Genomic DNA, 22,050 nt, shown 5'->3' on the forward strand with positions numbered 1-22,050 from the left:
CTAACTACTTAGGTAGGTACTCACGATATTAGTGCGGAAAAAAGGAAATTCAAGTCACTCAGTCACTACTCGTTGCGAATTACCTATTCGCACGTGTATCGTACAACGTTTTGCAGTACATATATGTACAATTTGTACATACAAATTTTCGACATAGTTACGTAATGTAACGTTACGTAATTATCGCACTAGTGCGGTAAAGTATTAGGACCATATGTACTGTAAAGAAATAAATCTATCAAATTGACCGCCGTTTCCGCAATTATGATTTGTCAAAATGGACTGGAGGCATTTTTGTAGGCTTCTTGGCGACACAATCTTCGACCATTAGAACCGTTTCTCGGCAACAACACGTACATCTTACTAACATCTTTTATTTCACAATTTTTGCATTTTTTTTCGGTTTATCAGCCATGGAACTCACGTTTTTTTTTGCCAAGTAAAGGGATAAATAATCAACTAAGGACGGGACACATAGATCTTGTTCATTTATTTTTTAATAGCTAGTCTTGGTATCAGGGCCGTCTTAAACTTTACTATGCTGGGGCCCTTGGGCATATAAGCATTTGGGCCCTTTTGGAAAGTAAAGAAAGTGAATTGAAAACTAACATTTTTCTACTATGATCTTCTATTTATTATGGGTAATCAAATATACTGTTACTGCATACAGTAATCCATCCATCCAAGGATGGATGTCCTGTCCTGTCCCCCTGAGGATGGGGGCCCTGGGCACGGGCCTCGTGTGCCCTTATAGTAAAGACGGTACTGCTTGGTATGATTTTAGTACAGAAGTAGGTAGCCACTAGCCATGATTGTAGTGGATGAATATATATTTTTAGGTACTAAGATGAGTAGAAATTGGCAGTTGAATCTCTGATTACAGACATCGGTACTTCCTCCGGAGTGTTACAATTGCAGGGTCGGATGATTGCTTAATAACTGTTGTACAAGCAGCAACACTTACCTGTACATCGATGGACCTTATTACAAAAAGCATAAGGTCCAACGATGGACAGTTAACATTAACAGTGTGAGCGATGGTACAGTTGCCATGAGATATATCAAGGTGCTCTAAAATACCTCGGCTATATTGTAACGCTTTGACAATAGATCGCGTGTTCCGATATTTTTCCTTTGTCGTGGTACCAAAGTTACAAGATCGATTGTAAAAAAATTGTATGTTTCATACATGTGATGTAATGCCGCTGATTTAATTATATTTTATATGGGACAGCCAAATCTCTTACATCGGCGAAAGGAATCACACCTATTAGGGTTTGCACGACGGATCTGAAATGTATGGAAGATTCACAGATCCGGGTCCAAATCCGGATAATTTCTTACATTTAGGATCCGGATTACAAACCCTAATCACACCACAGCAGAAAGAGTTAAGGGACATATCGCAGCTGTCAAAAATCAAGGGTACAAGTCTGCCGCTGCTGAGCATTTGCTAGAGTCAGGACAAAACCACTGGATTGAGCTGGATAACCCTAAAATCCCTACGGATCATCAGTTCTATAGTAGAAAAGGAGAACCAGGTCTTTGTGAACTTACCGCCTCAGCCAACACGTTGCCGACTTTCTCGACCTTGAGGATGGTGACCTTGTCCTTGTCCAGCAAGTAGGGGCTGAGCAGCCCCGTGAACAGGATGTCGGGTGACCAGGTCGTCATGAACTTACCGCCTCAGCCAGCACGTCGCCGACCTTCTCGACCTTGAGGATGGTGACCTTGTCCTTGTACAGCTTGTACAGCCGAAGTAGGGGCTGAGCAGCCCCATGAACAGGATGTCGGAAGACCAGGTCGTCATGAACTCGCCGCCTCAGCCAGCACGTCGCCGACTTTCTCGACCTTGAGGATGGTGACCGTGACCTTGTCCAGCTTGTACAGCCGAAGTAGGGGCTGAGCAGCCCCGTGAACAGGATGTCGGAAGACCAGGTCGTCATGAACTTACCGCCTCAGCCAACACGTCGCCGACCTTCTCGACCTTGAGGATGGTGACCGTGACCTTGTCCAGCTTGTACAGCCGAAGTAGGGGCTGAGCAGCCCCGTGAACAGGATGTCGGAAGACCAGGTCGTCATGAACTTACCGCCTCAGCCAACACGTCGCCGACCTTCTCGACCTTGAGGATGGTGACCGTGACCTTGTCCAGCTTGTACAGCCGAAGTAGGGGCTGAGCAGCCCCGTGAACAGGATGTCGGAAGACCAGGTCGTCATGAACTTACCGCCTCAGCCAACACGTCGCCGACCTTCTCGACCTTGAGGATGGTGACCTTGTCCTTGTCCAGCAAGTAGGGGCTGAGCAGCCCCGTGAACAGGATTTCGGAAGACCAGGTCGTCATGAACTTACCGCCTCAGCCAGCACGTCGCCGACCTTCTCGACCTTGAGAATGGTGACCTTGTCCTTGTCCAGCTTGTACAGCCGAAGTAGGGGCTGAGCAGCCCCGTGAACAGGATGTCGGAAGACCAGGTCGTCATGAACTTACCGCCTCAGCCAACACGTCGCCGACCTTCTCGACCTTGAGGATGGTGACCTTGTCCTTGTCGAGCTCCTTGTACATTTTCTCCACGACGCTGGCGTAGGGGCTGAGCAGCCCCGTGATGAGCAGGATGTCGGGCTGGCAGCCGCGGAGGACCAGGTCTTTGCGGCTGGAACATATGAATCGGTTTAGGGCAAGAAAGAAAGAAAAGTCTTTGTTTTCCTCATAGCCAAGAGAGTCGATGGGCTATCGGAAGGGGGGAGGAGAGAGTTGAATGCCATATCGACTCCCCCCCCTCCCCCCAGATTTTATTGCTGCCCCAAAAAAAATATTGCTGCCACAAAAACATTGGGCTAAGCTCAACTATCGAGGATTCTTCTAGTAAAGTGGCTGTAGTAATAACATAGGGATAGACTGACGGACAGAGGGACTTGACGAAACTATAAGGGTTCCGTTTTTGCTATTTTGACTACGGAAGGGAACCCTAAAAATCAGTAACTCGACGGGAAGTTATTCTTTATATACTTACGTTGGCCGGAACGGAGGTTCTCTGTTTCCAAAATGGTTAGGTAAGTACAGCCATGAAACAAAATAAATAGAGTAGTCTTGTAAATGTACTGATGTAATAGATCAATACAAAGATTTTGCATTTTCTATAAAATATTGCCATCTTGACGACAGCCCGACAGCGACTTCTACTATAGGTAGTAACACATTCGTTCGCGTCCATCTCTCTCTGTTGTATAGTGCTGTCTCACTCTCACAAGTAAACTTACTTGATAAAGGCGCGCACATACTGCTTGATATTGTGCGTGTTGAGATTCCCGCGCAGACGCGAGCGGTACTCTAGTAACATTCGTTCGCGTTCGGTTGCTTCGCAGGAGTCGCTTTGGATTTGCTGTAGGATGAAAACAGAGGTTTAACAACTGTTGAGTTTGTTTTAAGAAGTTTTTTTTGTTGACACCGTTAGGCAAAAAAATAACGATGTTTGATGTTACCATTAGGTTTATGTCGGGGGCGATCGTAATATCCGCCGATCAAGAAATTCCTAGGCATACGTATCATTTGTCTCGTTTCCTGAGTCGACGAAGCCCCGCTATGCGGGGCTCCTATTTCTGGATAGTTTGTCCTTCCGGGTTCCGGGATCTGAAGCAACCTAACCTATCCTAGACTTAGACCAAGAGAAATCTGCAACGATTTGGATAGCACACATAATGCAAGTGTTATTTTAAACGTCAAACTTCTATGAAATTATGACATATAAATAACATTTGCACTGCGTGTGCTATCAAAATCGTTTCAGGCTTTTCTCGGTCTAACTCTACCTAATTACCTATCTATTATGTGTTAGTTAATGTGACTACCGTCAAAACATTACACCGGAACTTTACGATCGGCCGGATTTTCCGATCGACCGCCGACATAATTATACCTATATTTGAAAGAATTGAAAGTAAAATGATAAGGAATGCTTGAAAAAAGTCAGGGCAGGCATATTGCACAAATCATATCAGATATGTCTGGCGGACAAATGTGTCAATGTATAAATAAAATAAGATAAAAATTGGAGTTAATACAAACAACAATTCAATTGTACACATTAGAGTTTACTACAATGCAAAAGTAGCGCCGCATAGTAACAGTATATCTAGTAAAGTAGGTTGGCCCAAAAACACGTTGACAAAAATTTTAGGGATATTTTCCTTACCCCGAAGCCCCGCATTCACACTCCTACCTTGTAGTCCGCCTCGTAGTCCGCCTCGTAGACGGTAGGACGGCTCGTAGTCCGCAACCCCCATACACAATCCTACCCAACGAGGCGGACTACGAGGCGGACTACAAGGTATGAGAGTGAATGCGGGGCTTTACACGTCTTTTACAAAATTAAAACTACAAGCATTTAACAAAAAAAAAATGTCAACGTATTTTTGGGTCCTGTAGATAAAATATACGATGCAAACAATGATAAACAATGCGTTTTGTTAGTAAGTCAGTATCTACCTAATAGATATGGCGACTAATAGCAAATATCAGAATCTATTCTACATTGTAAATCAAGCCAGGCAACTACGAGTAAAAGAGAAAGACCAAAAGTTAGGTAAAAGCATTTTTTTGGTATTTTCTATTGGCGATAGTAATTGTAACATTAAAGCAATAATAAAAATTTGCGCCTCTGTATTTTTTTATGATATGGGAGGCAAACGAGCCGTATGAATCGCCTGATAGTAAGCAGCAGTGGCGGCGCGTCAAACATATCCATAGGCAAGCCGGGGCTAATTTGGCTTACATATTTCCTTTACAACTCTGCTCAAACGTCCAGGAACAGGCAAGCCGGTGGGAATCGGCTTTTATGGACGCGTCGCCACTGGTAAGCAGTTACCGTAGCTCGTGGATACTTGCAGCATCAAGCCAACCATGTGCTTGCAAGTGTATTGCCGGACTTTTCTTGAAGGCATAAGACGTGTTTTAGACTACACTATTATTTCTTCCTCGCATTGTCCCGGTATTGTTGCCACGGCTCATGGGAGCCTGGCGTCCGCTTGGCAACTAATCCAAGGAATTGGTGTCGGCACTAGTTTTTACGAAAGCGACTGCCATATATCTGACCTTCCAACCCAGAGGGTAAACTTTATTGGGATTAATCCAGTTTCCTCACAATGTTTTCCTTCACCGAAGAGCGACTGGTAAATATCAAATGATATTTCGTACATAAGTTCCGAAAAACACATTGGTACGAGCCGGGGTTTGAACCCGCGACCTCCGGATTGCAAGTCGCACGCTCTTACTGCTATAAGATAAGGCCTCTAGCGCTAAAGCGCTTAGACTACACTATTACTCGTAGCCTATTCCTCTTTTATTCTGTCTCCCTCCTGATATTCGGTAAATGCCCTGATGGATGATGACTACGCCAAAACTGGCCGGGTCCGGGCCGAGGCAGAACACACTTCGATTTATATAGAATACAAAGTGTAGGATGCCTCGGCCCGGTCCCGGACAGGTTCTAGCGGGAGTCATCCTAAGTCTGTTTATACCACTCATCAGTCAGAGCCGTAGGACCCGAGAAATAATTTACTTAGTCTAACACGGATTTTACGCATAGGAAAGATTTTTTTAGATCGTGTCATCTTCTTTGAATTACCTACATATTTGTATACGGTCTATAATGAAATTCACAAAAATAGACCACTCATAGAATTGTTTCACTGTCTGTCGGTCTATATTACGCGTTAGATACAACATAAAGCCACGTTTACTATCCTATTTACCCTCCACCGATCCCATCATTAGTAGCGTTAGCAGAAAACAAGAAAAAAAGTACCTTATAGCGATAGTCAGGATACAGCTCACTCTGTAAACTCACGTGTCCAAACTTGTGGTAGATAAGGAAGTCCTCCTCGGACTGCGAGATGTCCGTGCCTTTCCAGCGAGAGAACCTGGATCTGAAGGCGTCAGCGACTGAGGAGGTTGACGCCGTGCAGTTGACGAGGATGAGGCCTGGAGAGATAAATAAATATTAGTAAAGATACAAGACGATCATACGGCCGATACTCATGTACGGATGCGAGACTTGGACACTAACACTTAAAGAAGAAAACAAGCTCCTGGTGGCAGAAAGGAGAATCCTGAGAAATATCCTAGGCCCTGTGAGGAGAGAAGACGGCAGTTTTAGACTGCGCAAAAACGTCGAAGTTGAAGATCTCTTGAGAGGCCGATCGGACGTCCCAGGTATCGCTGGTGCGATGCGGTTGAAGCGGACTTGGGCGATCTCCATGCCGATAACTGGCGGGAGATGGCACAGGATCAAGACAATTGGCGTGTACTCGTGTCGGAGACCAAGCCTCATTTTGGGTCGCTGCGCCATTAAGTAAGTAAGTAAAGATACAAGCTACTGCCAGGACCTAATTCTCATATACTTCGGACACCTCTCACGTGTTCTCTGGATAGCCTGGAGAAAGTTATTATGACGGGCAAAGTTGAAGGCACCAGATGGTGTGCGCAAATCACTGCACCGATGCAATTAAAACTGCACGAGGCCATGCGCTTGGATATAAGCCTATGGAGGAACCTGGTCTTCTCCTTCTTCTTCTTCAGTCGATCCCTCATTGCTGACGATCGTGGCATCATGTCCTTCTGTTGAAGACCAGGTTCCTCCATAGGCTTCTATTCTTCGCCAAGCGTATGGCCTCGTGCAGTTTTAATTGCATAGGTGCAATGTTTTGAGCACACCGTCTAGTAGGGGGAGGGCCCTGATGAGGTCTGATCCCTTCAACTTTACCCGTCGTAATAACTCTCTCCATGGAATAATCTTATCGAGTCCTAAACTAATGCCTTGATCACACGTACCGAGTAAACGGGCGAGACAGTGCTCTTGGCCGAGTACTCAGTGCGTATAAACATAGCGCCGAGTGCTCGGCCGAGCACTCGGGCGAGCGAAGCGGCGAGTCAGTAGCTCGGTGGACGTTCTATCTGCTAGGCCGAGTGCCCACCCTCCCGCTTCCCCGCACTGTCTCGCTCGCTCGCTCGGCAGGTCTGAACGCGCACTGACTCGCCACTCGGTCGTCACATGGGCACATCGCTTTACGGTCCATCGTGCCCGAATCTCTCATAGAACTGAACTGACAGTCCTAATTTCAAAACATGTGTGAACAGTTACTCGCTTACATCACTGTCTCGGCCGAGAAACATTTTACTGTCTCGCCCGTTTACTCGGTACGTGTGATCAAGGCATAAGCAAAGCTAGTCTTGTCTTACCTAGCGTTGTCCCTCCTTTTTGCCGCGGCTCATGGGAGCCTCGGATTTTTACTTTTTTTACGTCATTTACGTGACGCGGAAAAAGTCCAAGACTGTGATCATCTCACCTGGAGGGGAACTGTACCTAAGAGCCGGCGGGGGTGCGCGAGGCCGCAGCGAGCAAGCACGTTGGCCCCGGCGCCTTCGCCAAGGCCTACAGCGTAACGGACGTGGAGGAAGTCCAACACTGTGATCAGGTCCTCGCCTAGCGTTTGGAGGGGAGGGAACTGGTAACTGTGGAAGACATAGAAAACATTAGCGATTTGAAAAATCGAGTCAACCAAAAAATTCATCAACATTAGAAGCTAGACAGAGTAGACAGTCGTCTTGCGCAGCAAATTGCTTTCTGGGAATACAACAGTGGACTAGTTGGTAACTAGGTAGGTAGATTCAAGAAATAATATTCTGAAAACTGTGTCTTCTTTGTAATTCATTCAACCATAAGCAAACTTAATTCTCTTTGATTCAACACAGTTTTCACTGAACAGCTAGCCTTGTATCTTAATAATTTGCAATTGTAAGACCTAATTAACAATATTAAAGCTGGAAGCCATCGCGAGCACGGACTTCTGGCCGAAGGGTGTGATATTTCGGCGGTTCCGTGGGAATCTGCCGAATCCTACACCAGAGCAAGTGATGCCGCAACAGAAAACTGCGTCACGAAAATGATTTTTTAGTATTTAAGTTTTTTATTATTGTATATATATGTTAGTTTGTAAGGTATGTATCTATGGGCCTTAGTAGCCTGAAAATAAATGCTTTGATTGATTGATTGATTAAACTTACTGTAATGTTAACCTGGAGAGTACCTAAGTTTGAACTCACGAGTCGGCAAGATCGGGCGAGTTTTTTCGTGTCCTGGGACGTCCACGTGTATGAAACAGGAGCGTTCTTTTATCTCGGTCATGGCCGGCATGCCCACGAAGACCAAGCGAATAGTACTCGAGTTTGAACTCGTAAGTGTGAAGGGATAAGGTTGAACTCACGAGTCGGGCAGATCGGGTGAGTACTCCTCGTGTCCCGGGACGTCCACGTGTATGAAACAGGAGCGTTCTTTTATCTCGGTCATGGCAGGCATGCCCACGAAGACCAAGCGAATAGTACTCGAGTTTGAACTCTAAGTGTGAAGGTATACGGTTGAACTCACGAGTCGGGCAGGTCGGGCGAGTTTTCCTCGTGTCCCGGGACGTCCACGTGTATGAAACAGGAGCGTTCTTTTATCTCGGTCATGGCCGGCATGCCCACAAAGTCCACCATGGACGAATCTGGAACAGTGGCAAAGGAAAATTGTTATAATAATCTCAGTCTATATACGCCCTACTGCTGAGAGTGCTGGGTCAAAGAATTTAATATCCGTACCATTACGTACCTTGTTACAGTGACAATCAATATGAAGCTGAGGTCCCTATTGTCACTGTGACAAAGGTACGAATGGTAGGTACTGAAATTAAATTCCTTAACCGTATATACATTTATACAAGTACAGGATCCCTCTGCTACTCTAGAGGGCAGTAATATACTCACGCAGATTTTTTCGCGGATACGCAATTTTTTAGGGATACGTTTCGACCCAATAGAACTCTTTGGTATTTCAATGGGATTCTTTCCAAAAGTACCAACTTACTTATATATTTTTTAATTTATTTACGATAAGCAATGAAATTGTAATGGACTTGTCAATATAATTTCCATTTTGATTTTTTCTCCCGATGCACAAGGAGCATAAGGATCCTTCTCTGATGGAAAGCCACATTAGGTTAGATTTACGTAACTTGTGGTAGTAGCCACTAAAGTTGTGATTACTCACGGTTGGTTCCAAGATCGTGGACTGTGAGAAACACACATCGCTTGTCCTGCTGGCTCAAGTCACCCTGGAACAGTACAAAATACACATTAGCAGTGGTTACCAGTAACATTAATTTTACTCAGATCAATTCGGGGAACAACTGCATAAATAACATTTTAGGTTGAGAAGACCGTCATAGGACAAGAAATCTCTGATTTTTTACGTCGCTCAGACAGTCAGAAAGGAAAAGTTTCGCTCCTTCAGGTCTTTCGACCTTGCAAGTGGAGTACGTGGTACGAATGCAAGATTTACAAGCAACGAAAGAGCTTGTAGACGGTCTTACCTGATGGACAGTCTTTTCCACATTAAAGATAAAGATAAAAGATAAAAAATAGTTTCCTCAAGTAGGCATATTACAAAAAGCTATACCGGCTCCAACCGTACACCTCTGCCTCGAGAAGATTTAAATCCCCCCTCAATCGGAGGAGGGTATCCCAATACGGGACATTAACCACATTTATCTTACCAAATTAATAATAAGCAGCAGGCAGATCTAAGATCGTTATAACTCATAGCCGATGTTCATTTCCTTCTACAGATGTAGTGCATAATTGTTTTCCATCCAGTTTCCATCGTATTTTCTCGGAAACATTCGTATTTGTCATGCTACTTCAGTCAACCTCAGTACTTTTTGTATGGAGACTGACTGAACGTGTGCTATTACGTTCGTACGTTTCCGTAAAAATACGATGGAAAACAATTACGCACTATATGTAAATGCTTTACGCTAGCCGAGCTAGGGTCTTACGGCGACCGTTTTTCCTAGCAATTTTCTCGTGAGGCCAAATTGATGTCTTCCCGTCACTACACATGCGATATAGGATATACAGCTAGACGCTATGTATAGCCTGTTCATAAAATGTATGTCTTTTATCTAGGTAGGTACTAGTGTCTAGAATATTATGCGGTTTTTCATCTATGTATGAGCCATACATTACGATGTCAATATACTTACAAGGCACTACTTACGGAATAATTTTAGCTTGTGTGGGTCTAACCTTACAATGTTTACCTTTTGTTGACCTTAAGGTCTCTGCCCACTACACCGTATCATACCATGAGCGTAGTAGGAACGTTTCAGGCAAAAAAATATTATTTGTATTAAAAAGTATGAGACTATGCCCACTAGCCCGTTCCGTCACCGACCATACCCGTCGCGTGCCATGCACGGACCGTCAAAAATTGTCGGCGAGGATATTTTGCCGGTGCCGAAACGCTCCGTGCACGGCACGCAACGTTGCCAGAACGGTGCGTGCAGGCGGCGAAACGGTGAGCATACGGGTTATAGCCTTATTGTGACCGTTCTAATGGCTCCTCTACACGATGCGCCAACGTCGGCCAATCCAAGGGACGCAGCTATGCGGTAGAATGAGATAGCAATATCACTTGCACCCTCTAACGCATAAATGCGTCCCTTGGATTGGCCGACGTTGGCCCATCGTGTAGAGGAGCCATAAGCCCGTTATAAACGCGTTGCCATATTTCTTGCTCGCTCTTGCCAGTCTGATAACTATTCGCTCGCTCTTTCTGACGAGTCTTGCTCTCGCGAATAAAACGCAGGTACTAAGGGGATGAAACACGGATGCTACGGGGATTATAGGCGGATGCTATGGGGATGATACGCGGTTACTAGGGGCACTAAACCCGTTATGTACGGATATGAAACAATGTGGACACGGTGTAGTAGGCATAGTAGTCCGTATCGCGTTACATTCCGTGCCTGATACGTTCACAGCACGGTCATTGGTATGATACGTTGTAGTGGGCAGATAGATACCTTTAATAACAAAAAAATATGATGTTGGTGTACATTTGCCAAACTGAGTCAGTTTGTTGGCCAAAATTGCGCTATCTACATACTTTAGCAAGCCTACTTGAAACGTACCTGGGAATGTCTCGGAATGATTCCCTGTTTTGCAGCATGAGGAAATATATTTCAATATAATATGTATTTTATAATTACAGCTATGCGACGTAGCAGAGATTTGCGCGCAAACATTTCTATTAGAAAAATTTTAGTCACTTCGACAATAATTCATGAGTAATCATGAGAAATAGAATTTGCTATTATCTTTTTTGCAGGCGTCTGAAATTCCGTAATATATTTATGGGAACACGTTATATATCCCGCTTATTCTTCATTTGGTCATTCACATTTTGTAATTTAAAGCTTTAATTTAAAGCGATCGATTATTTGACGTACCGCGGGTGATGGTGTAGGTATGAAAATGTTTGATCGCGAACTTTTACGCCACCATGACTTTAGAGGCGCGTTCAGATATTTGGGATCACCTTCGCCGCTTCCTTATAGGTATCTGAAGGCCTTGGACGTAAACTAAGTACTAAACTTCCAAACTAATTTACATGAAATACTGAAAGTCTGAACTGATCGAGTATTAATATAGAACGGCAATAACTGAAATGCCGGCCGGCTCCAGCGGAGTGGAATTATTATTTATGGCTCTTTCATCGATTCTCTGGATGCAACTAGTTTCAACCAGGTGCATACGTCTGAACGATATGTATTATGAAACATGTTAGACCAACCATCGAAGTGGCAAACTTTGCACCGATTTGAATAATACAGAGTGAGGGGATGGCATTATAAACGTCATATTTTCTCGATATATTTCCTGGCCGTGTTATTCAAATCAACGTACTATCGTACATTTAATTTTCTAAAACACAAAACATAGCCAAATATAGAAGTTGACATTTTCATTCCCCGCCCAAACGAGCAAGATGGCGGCTAATGGACAGCTCGCGGCGTCGTGGGACCGATTACGTGCTGTTTCAATTATCTTTCCGAAACTGTTTGTTACCAATACATGAGAGACGATAGAAGAAATACCTACCGTATCGTCACCGTCAGTGGGGAGACACTCCTGACTTCGGTCGAACTCGGCTCCGTTCGGCTCAGCATTGCTCCGAGCAATTATTAGGGTTGGCACCACTTGACTTCCTTTTGCGTGCACGACCACAGATAAGATAATCACTTGAATTTTGACAACCCTAAATAGCCGAAAGGGATAGTGCCATATATTAGAAAGGGATAGCATGATTCGACCCTGAACCGCTGTCAAATTTCGAATTTGTAGGAAGTGTCCTTTCTGTACGGTAGTACTATTATTTCTTCTGTGATATCGTGTCTCACGTAGGTACCTATTCCGTCTTATCATTACCGCCCGGTTCAGGTTTACAATTTGTAACCGTTATGATCTTATTTTGATACGACCTATCTTCAGCGAAACAGCGAGCGATCTTCAGCTCACGCTGTTTGGTGAATACAAAATAAACGGCCCGATTGTTGGAAGTGTAACGCTGGCCATCAATTATTTTAATTTGAAAATATGTCAAGGCCTGTGGCGTTCGTTTTCTTCCTGTCACTAAACAATATTTTTCCTTGTGATATATGTACTTATAGTGTAATTTTATAATAATATATACCTATTAAATGTTTTCACTTCTCACTGCGTGTATCTCTCTAACTAACATACAAAAATAGCACCGATTGAACTTCAAGACACGTCAGTTAATAGATCTAGAAACGACACGGATTAGATATGTCAGTGTCAAATGTGACGTTTCTTTAAACAAAATCGACACTTTTGACACTGACACATCTAATCCATATCGTATCTAGATCTATTAATTGGCGTATCTTAAAGTTCGAATCGGGCAGAATGTGAAAGTCGTGGTGTCAAGGTCGTATCAAAACCATAAGAAATTGTTAGAATCGACTTTAAAGTGTGAGTGGAAGCGCCATCTGTTATAAACGTCGTTTATTGACATTTTACATAGGTAGTCCGACAAGAAATAGTAGAAAAATATTGAGGGCGCCACTTCCTCACATTTTTGACTTAAATGGCAACAATTTATGGAATTTATGCAATTTATGCAATTATGGAAAATTTTTAGTTCCATTTTATTTAATTAATTTCTATTATTTTATGTCGCACTACAACTTTGACACAATACGACAAATCACGTCGGTCAAGCGGGTCAAGTGAAAAGTAGTACAGAAGATATTAATTATTTATTAAACTTACCTGAACGTGAACATGTATATCGCCACTCCTGTCCGTACTGACGACATATTTCTGAAACAATAGAGATAGTATTTAAAAATATGTTTTACGAGTACATATTAGAGATGTTGCGGATCTTCGCATCCACATCCGCATGACTTTCAACATCCGCATCCCCATGAAATCGATGCGGAGCATCCGCATGATGCGGATGTCGACCAAGTCGGTAACATGAGCGTATTAGCGGCGGCGCCGGCGGCTTAAGTGCTAGGTAATTTCTTCATTATATATAACGAAATCGTCTAGATCCCGAAAAGTCGGCCAAGTTACTGTTTATTAAATAAAACGCACCTATATTCTTGCTCAAATACTAAACGTTTCGTTTTTTTTTAATAAAAATTGCTAATAATGTAATATTTGACGTTTTTTAAGTACCAAATCTTGACATCCGCATCCGCGGATGTGAGACTTTAAATATCCGCATCCGCATCCGCATCCGCGGATGTCAAAAAAATCTGCATCCGTAACATCCCTAGTACATATATAAAGAATAGATATCTAACGACGTCGTTTTTAACAAAAAAGGCGATGTTTTCACGACATACTTTTCCAGCGCAAGAAATTTCTATTCAGCAATCGTGTACACAGTTTTCAGGAAAGCGGATTAAAAAACATACGGCCTGATTCGAATTTTAAGATAGGTACGTCAAATATTACGTCTAGATACGATATAGATTAGATAAGTACGTCAGTGTCAATAGTGACGTTTTTATTTGAAGAAACGTCACTTGATTTGACCGGTTCGAGCGCCATCTTGATAGTCACGCGTCGTGATTAATTCCTTTGTTTTTCCTCATTAATATTATAAACTGAAAATTTTTTTTTCTTAGTATATGTCATTCATTTCAGTTTATAATTTATATAGTAGTGTTTCTACTTGATAAAAACAAATTAAAATATTTTTCAGAAATAATTTAATTTGTTCAAATACTTTAGTACTCATTAATATTGTTTAAAGTGTAATATCGATAGCTTATTATGCAGTAAACTAATGTGGTAGAGTGCAGTGAATGGAGAATTAATCTTGAAATGCGTTTAACCACCATTTTGGAGTCAACGGCCGGTAGTCCACGTGCTACTTGTAAAGTCCAGCTATCGCTTTAAAACAGCAAATTAATCACCGTACACTATCTTGTACTAACCGTACAATTTTAGTCGTTGTATTTAGCTCCTAATACCTTAATGAATGAAACGTAGGTATCTAGACGAAATATTTGTCGTACCTTAAAGTTCGAATCGGGCCGATAGCCAACAGGCTGATACTAAGAAAGAAAATGTTACTTGCAAGTACATTTGTATTTACAATATTGGTATGGACAGAGATTAGATTACCTAATACCCATGTTCGTGGTGTGATCGTAAGCCGATTGCCAGTAGTGCCACCTTACCCATACTAATAGGATTACGGACGAATATAGGACGTGCGGTCATCGCGTTGACGTTATTTACTATTTTAATAAGTTTGATTGGGTTAAGGTTGTCTGGAAGAAATCGGTTTTTAGTGATAAGACGTCAAATAATCCCCAATCTGGAATGATTAGCGTAGCTAGTGTAATTTTTGAAGTGAAAACTTCTTTAGCGGCGCTGGACACTTTTTGAGGTGGGGAAAAAATGATAAACTCGAGACAGCGTAAGGCGATCACGTGACCGTAAGGTTTATATAGCCACTCATTTAGATGGCATTTAAATCAATAAAGAAAAACTCAATGACATTACATGAAAAAGGTTCTAATCTTGTACAATGTACGGGTTGAAATACGAGGATCTCACAGTTACATTCTCACTTTATATCACTCAAATATAATTCAATAAAGCTACATCTTGATGAAATCGCTAATAAAAGTGAACTCTAGTACTGGTGAATAAAACTCAAAATATCATGAACAAATATATTTAGATGCGAGGTCTGCAGGGTAACTTTACAATTTCTATTCGAATTTTAAACAATTAACGCTACAAATTTGAATTTCGAATTTTAAACAAGCTCACTGACCAGCAATTTCGGAACTAAAGTTATTTAATAGAAAGGAGGATGGGTCAATTATACATAGTGCTGCAGACATTTTGGACTAGTCATTGAGTTTTCACTTCTGTCGGCACTTCCGGAGTGCAACCCGTTGTTTTTTTTTATGGGATTTTGAGTTTCCAAAACGTCCCGCAAGCGCGCTGTTCAAAATCCCGTACAAAAATAGATGAAAAATAGACATAGAACGTTCATCACTCTAACGAATGAAATGTACAGTCGCCATCAGATATATCGGAGCAGCCGAGGTGCTCAAAAATATCTGAACACGCACTCTAACACCTTGACAACAGAGGCGTGTTCAGATATTTGTGAGCACCCTGGCCGCCCCGATATATCTGATGGCGAATGTACACTAGTGGTTCAGTTAAACAAAATGTAAACACAACATCGCTCCGGAATTTCGATGAAGCTCGGCCTTCACCTCGCGCCAATTGATCTGACAATCAACATGACTGATACGTAAACAAGATGTACAGCAACTCTCACCTATTGTGGACCTTATGTCTTCTCAATAAGGTACACAAATGGTCAGTTAACAGTGTGTACAGACGCCATCAGATATATCTAAGCTGCCGAGGTGTTCAAACATATGTGAACACGCACTCTAACGCTTGACAATAGAGGCGTGTTCAGATATTTGTGAGCGCCTTGCCCGCTCCGATATATCTGATGGTGACTGTATCGCAGTGTACGCCCACTCTACGTCAGTTCTGAACGGAGATGCTCTATTACTACAGTAGTAGTAGCCATTAAATGTTGTGAGGGGGTCTAGGAGGTCGCTAAGGCCCTCAGCACACGAGACGTAAGCGTAAGAGACGCGTAAGCGTATCGTAAAAACGTTACGAGTACGAGACGCATAGAGTTCTGGGTACCAAGCGTCGCGTAAGCGTAATCGTTCTGTTTGTAAATAAGTTCTTTACGTTTACGCTACGCTTACGCTACGCTTACGCTACGCTTACGCTACGCTTACGCTACGCTTACGCTACGCTTACGCTACGCTTACGTTACGCTTACGCTACGCTTACGACTGTCGTAATGCCGACATGATCTCATACGCTACGCTACGCTACGACTACGCTTCATGTGCGGATTTGATTAAACTTGTACGTGCTCGTAGCCCTCTCGTTCTACGCGCATATTACGATACACTTACACGTTTCTTACGCGTACGCCTAGTGTGTTGAGGGCCTAAGACGTTTAAAATCATTGGGCTATATTTAGCAATGTAACTGCTATACAGGTAGAATACAGGCGGGTCACAGATTTTAAAACTAAAGTTCACAGCAGCTTGGTAATCTTGGTATATGTATTTATTTATTTAAATCTTTATTGCTCAAGGAAAGTACAAACGTACAAAAGGCGGACTTAATGCTACAAGGCATTCTCTACCAAATGTAGAATGTAGTTAACTATGTCGGTGATTTGTGTGTCTATACATATTTTTATGTTTTCAATAAAGAAGAAAGTTCGAGAAAATTTTGTTAAGAGCCAACGGGAGTGGTCATTTCTCCATACAAACGTACTCCTCGTTTTCCTCCGTGGTTTTTGAAGCTAGAGCAATGATTTTTTCAACAAAGATTAATATTTTCAATATCTGTGTCGGACCGTTTTGCTTTTTTTGATATTTTTGTTTTTTAAGGCGCTAGAGCCCTTCAAAAATGGCCAAAATGGCCTAATTGACTATGCCGCAATGAGAGGCGTGGCATTCAAAACTGATATCAATTAGCCAAAAAAGCAAAACGGTCCGACACAGATAATTTCATAATCATTTAGATTTCCAAATTTGGTTACGATTGGTTAAGTTTTGGAGGAGGAAACAGAGGAGTACGAAACCTCGATTTTAAAGATTTTTACGCAGGATTTTTCGCCTTGTCCTTATCGCACTACTTTTAGGTGCCGCGTCCGTTAGCGAAACGGGTATATTTACCTAAAATATTTAAAACTCAGCTCCTGTTTCGTCTTAATTCACAAATGTCGGTGATTCATACAAATAAGTAGGACTGGAACTATTTCTGTGGACGGTGATTGTACTTGAACCGTTTGCAAAAAGCACATTGTACAATCACCCGCAATAATATGTTACTCTTCGAAGATCGCAAAAGTATGCGACACGCTCTTATGGCTCTACAAATAAGATCGTTTTAGATATCTTTGCGGCCTTCTTTGTGTAACATATTATTGCAGGTGACTGTACCATAAGGCCGGAGCCCCACTGCTGCGCACGCTATGTACAGTCACCTGCAATAATATGTTACTCTTCGAAGGCCGCAAAAATATCTGACACGATCTTATTTGTAGAGCCATAAGAGTGTGTCACATATTTTTGCGGCCTTCGAAGAGTAACATATTATTGCAGGTGACTGTACACGACCCAGGTTCCTATACAAAATTTCGTGGGCTTGCCCACGGTTTTTATTAAAACGTGGGCCGTGGATGTAGCGTGCGCAGCAGTGGGGCTCCGGCCTAACTAACTTCGTTGGTTTGAGTAGGTTAGGTGCCGACTATACCTACTGGTATTGCACTCAAACACTTAGGTAGGTACAGTCGCCATCAGATATATCGGGGCGGATAAGGCGCTCACAAATATCTGAACACGTTTCTATTGTCAAGGCGTTAGAGTGCGTGTTCAGATATTTTTGAGCACCTCGGACGCTCCGATATATCTGATGGCGACTGTACTTAGCGACGGACAATGCGAACTCAGCATGGTATTTGCAGGGACAAAGTGTGGAAATGTCATCATTAAGGGGCCCACTGATTAACAGTCCGCCGGACGGTATCGGCCTGTCTGTTGTTCGGAACTGTCAACATTTTGTGCTAACTAACAGGCCGATACCGTCCGGCGGACTGTTAATCAGTGGGCCCCTTTAATGTAAAATGTCTATGAAAATATATTACCTATGAAGTTTATAATGACACCTCCTTACTTTGGTCATTTCAGATTGGTGCAAAGTTAACCGGACTCTTAACCCCTTGATTGCTTAGACACGGAGCCGATGCGATTAATCTATTGTTTTAATACCATAGTCACTTTTTCAATGAACAGTTAGGATACATAATTTGATAGGCAGGATACGAGGGGTTAAGTTTCTTACTGAATTGTCAAACTTCGAGTGTGGACAAATTACCACGTAATGTGCGCTTACAACGTCATATACAATTTATGTTTGATGTGCATTTACATAACTCTTTAACGTAATTGAGTCGCTTAACTTCAAACTCGAGTAAATCCATCTGTCAGATTATGCGATTTTGATATTAAGAAAAGGGTATGCTGAGAGGGTCGAATGGATTTACCCGAGTTTGAAGTTAAGCGACACAATTGATCTTTATGCAGTCCGACACCAAGGATTCGCAGTATTTTACGTTACATTCCAATTAGGGTTGCCAGATCGAAAGGCGCTATTATCGGGAAAAAATATCAATTTTTCGGGATTTTGGGACTTAAGTCGGGAAAAAAAATCATTCAAATTAAAGTAATTGTATAAAAAACAACTATATTTTACATTATTGGGACTACGCTCGACGTGGGTCACTCGCTCGCTCGACGACAGTTCGGAACTTGAAATTATTGGTTTATAACGTGAAGCTGTTTTTCGGGAAAATTTTCACTTTGTCGGGAATCGGGAACACATGCTAAAAATCGGGAGAATCCCGCCAAATCCCGACCATCTGGCAACCCTAATTCCAATTCATGTAACGTAAAAGGAAAACGTCAGATGTCAGCACAGTGAGAGATAGAAAAGGGCCCACGGGAAATCAGGGATAGCTTCATACAATCGAACCTACTGTACTGTACGTAGTGTACGTGCGTTGTAAGTATACGTGATTCAACTCTATTACAATTGAATAAAGTAGAGAATTGTGTAGATATTTATGAAGTTATAGGCAAGGCGACGAAGACGGAAATTCTATTGCGTTTTGATCTTTCCACGCCCAATTGAAAATATACACGTACAGTCAGCAGTAGAAGTTGCTAAGCGGGCGATGTGTTCAAAATGATATTGACGCGACTTTATTGTTCAGAGAATATCTTTATTCTCGCGTGTCAAGGTAATTTTGAACACCTCGCCCGCTTAGCGACTTCTGCTGCTGAATGTACAAGGAGTCCGTTTCAGATGTAGGTAACAACGTGTTATGGTAATAGAAACGGTTATTTACAAACAATTTAAATTATAAGCTTCGGATACCACAATTAGTGTTTAACATTATAATAATAACAATCTGTGTTTAATTTAACGGGGCGATGTACTCGCAGAGGTTACCTTACGTTCACCTTTTTGTTAACGTAATTGTTTGTTGTTTATAAATGTGCAAAAATACTCATAATTTACAATGGCTACAAATAAAAAAATCATGCTTACCAAAAAAAATTACTGAACACCAAAGAAATAAGGCCTAAAAATACAAAAGTACCACCATTTTAATTACGACTGCACTTCAAATTGTATTCAAATACCAAATATATTGAATGATCACCAAAAATCATTAATGATCACCAAATCTTGACGACCAAATTAATGCGATATTTTCACCTAAATAAACCACTATGATTACCAAAAAATGTATACATATTACCACATAAAGTAAACTGATGCCAAAATTACTAGCCCCTCCCGCTCAACCCCCCGTAGCCCGCACCGCATACCTAGTATACCTACCTAACCTAATCTACTTTTCTAGTAGCATTTCGTTATGCTACTAGAAAAGTAAGTTACACTGCTATCAGTTAAGTGGGTTAGGTTAGGTTAGCACTGCGACCCTTACAGAAACGAAATGGTACTAGAAAAGTAGGTTAGGTTTAGTTTCAACTGCTACCCATACAGATACGAAACGCTACTAGAAAAGTGGGTTAGGTTAGGTTTGAACTGCGACCCTTACAGAAAAGAAATGCTACTAGAAAAGTGGGTTAGGTTAGGTTTGAACTGCGACCCATACAGAAACGAAATGCTACTAGAAAAGTGGGTTAGGTTAGGTTCGAACTGCGACCCTTGCAGAAAAGAAATGCTACTAGAAAAGTGGGTTAGGTTAGGTTTGAACTGCGACCCTTAGAGAAACAAAATGCTACTAGAAAAGTGGGTTAGGTTAGGTTAGAACTGCGATTGTTACAGAAATAAAATGCTACTAGAAAAAGGTGACGAAGTGGATTAATTAATTTAATAGGATAACGATATATTATTAAATATTTGCACATTTTTAATTAAAATGTGGTTAAATTTATTGTGATCATTTACTATTTTTGCGTTTACAATGATTATTTTGGGGTCATTTGCTTTAGTAGGATAGCAAGATTTAGAAATTTGGTTATCATTTTACATTAAAATGGAGTTCTTATTTTGGTGGTCATTTACTATTTTTGGGTTTACAATGATTATTTTGGTGTCATTTTCTTTAATAGGATAGCAAGATGTAAAAATTTGGTTATCATTTCACATTAAAATGGGGTTTGAAATTTGGTAATCATGAACTATTTTTGGGTTAATAATGATTAGTTTGGTGTCATTTCCTTTAAAAGGATAGTAAAATGTAATAAAATTGGTAATCATTTCACATTAAAATGGTGTTATAATTTTGGTGATCATTCATGATTTTAGGGTGGTAAAATAGTCTTTTTTGGTATTAAATTTTACTAAATCTGGTGATCAGTTAAATAGCAGCCATTTACAATAGCAAAGGATTTCACTATAGGGTATTTGAATGTATTAAAAATAAATTATTTTACACCATGCATGAAATAAAGCACCAGAAGATTAACAGAGAAACGTAGACAGCAGTTATTTTTAGACACAATTTCTATTTTAAAACCCGCATAAAACTATAAAGAATAGGTGATTTGGTTGTGACGTCACATGCTAGTATTTCATATAAATTCCATAGTAGCAGAATCGTTTTGAAAGTTCGAAAAAAGACACTGATTTGACTAGTAGGTACTCAAATACCCTATTCCAAGGGGTCCGATTGAGATTAAAAACTTATTACGGTTTGAACCTGTTTTCATACTTTGACGATCGTCTTGGTGATTGGTGTGCTGTACGGTTACCATCAGTTTGTCAGTGACATAAACGCCGTCGAGAACGTAATTTACTTTCTATACGTCCCGTTTGCACTAATATGCGAGTGCGAGCGAGATGTATAGAAAGTAAATTACGTTCTCGACGGCGTTTATGTCACTGACAAACTGATGGTAACCGTACAGGTCACGCATGACTTTCACTTAATTTCGCGTGCACAAAAAAGCGTGAGCGATTATCAAGATAATTATGTAAACCGTAACAAAGGTGTTAGAATTACACCAAGAAAAGTCTACAGCAATTTTGATAGCCCCCGCAGTGCAAGTTATTTTAAATGTCGAACTTCTATGAAATTATAACGTATAAATAACACTTGCACTGCGTGGGCTATCAAAGTCGCTGCAGACTTTTCTTGGTCTAACTTTAAGTCTAAATTAAGCATTCGTAGTTGCTTATTATATAAAATAGTACAAGGTCCAACCTAATAAATAACTACCTCATTGAATATCTCGTCTAATCTTGTACAAGTCATGAGTAGATAGACTAAAACAAAATGGAGTAAGTAGGACAGAATTATTACAAAAAAAATACTGATATTAGTTTTATTACCTCACTTAAATATTTAAAAGAACTGTGTTTTTAGTGAAATTTTTGTAATTTAATATAATAAGTAATTACCTATTAGTATTTAAAAAATGCACACATTTGATACATGTTCGTTCTTGATTTCTAAAAGATTGTTATTTGTGTAATAATGATTAATGAGGTTAAGCGCGCAAAGCTTAACACAGATGGCGCTGTAATCTT

At 41.3% G+C, this 22,050-nt stretch overlaps 1 protein-coding gene across 8 annotated transcripts in view; it reads right to left on the bottom strand.

Moving 5' to 3' along the window:
* LOC134793375 (uncharacterized protein ZK1073.1) overlaps positions 1-22,050 on the bottom strand; it is a 67,549-nt gene that overhangs the window by 15,306 nt on the left and 30,193 nt on the right. For 4 of the 8 annotated variants that reach the window (XM_063764943.1, XM_063764939.1, XM_063764942.1 and 1 more), the window contains exons 2-9: positions 13,168-13,218; positions 9,080-9,143; positions 8,420-8,537; positions 7,358-7,506; positions 5,843-5,976; positions 3,258-3,379; positions 2,512-2,650; positions 1,683-1,706 (exon numbers count right to left, since the gene is read on the bottom strand). In XM_063764943.1, the coding sequence (XP_063621013.1) occupies positions 1,683-1,706; positions 2,512-2,650; positions 3,258-3,379; positions 5,843-5,976; positions 7,358-7,506; positions 8,420-8,537; positions 9,080-9,143; positions 13,168-13,218 (801 nt within the window). Of the gene's footprint in view, positions 1-1,682; positions 1,707-2,351; positions 2,376-2,487; positions 2,651-3,257; positions 3,380-5,842; positions 5,977-7,357; positions 7,507-8,258; positions 8,394-8,419; positions 8,538-9,079; positions 9,144-13,167; positions 13,219-22,050 lie in introns of those variants that run through there. The other 4 variants (XM_063764940.1, XM_063764941.1, XM_063764947.1 and 1 more) reach the window with 4 other exon arrangements.

This window comes from Cydia splendana, chromosome 9 (assembly GCF_910591565.1).
Source record: "Cydia splendana chromosome 9, ilCydSple1.2, whole genome shotgun sequence".
NCBI classification, from domain to species: Eukaryota; Metazoa; Arthropoda; class Insecta; order Lepidoptera; family Tortricidae; genus Cydia; species Cydia splendana.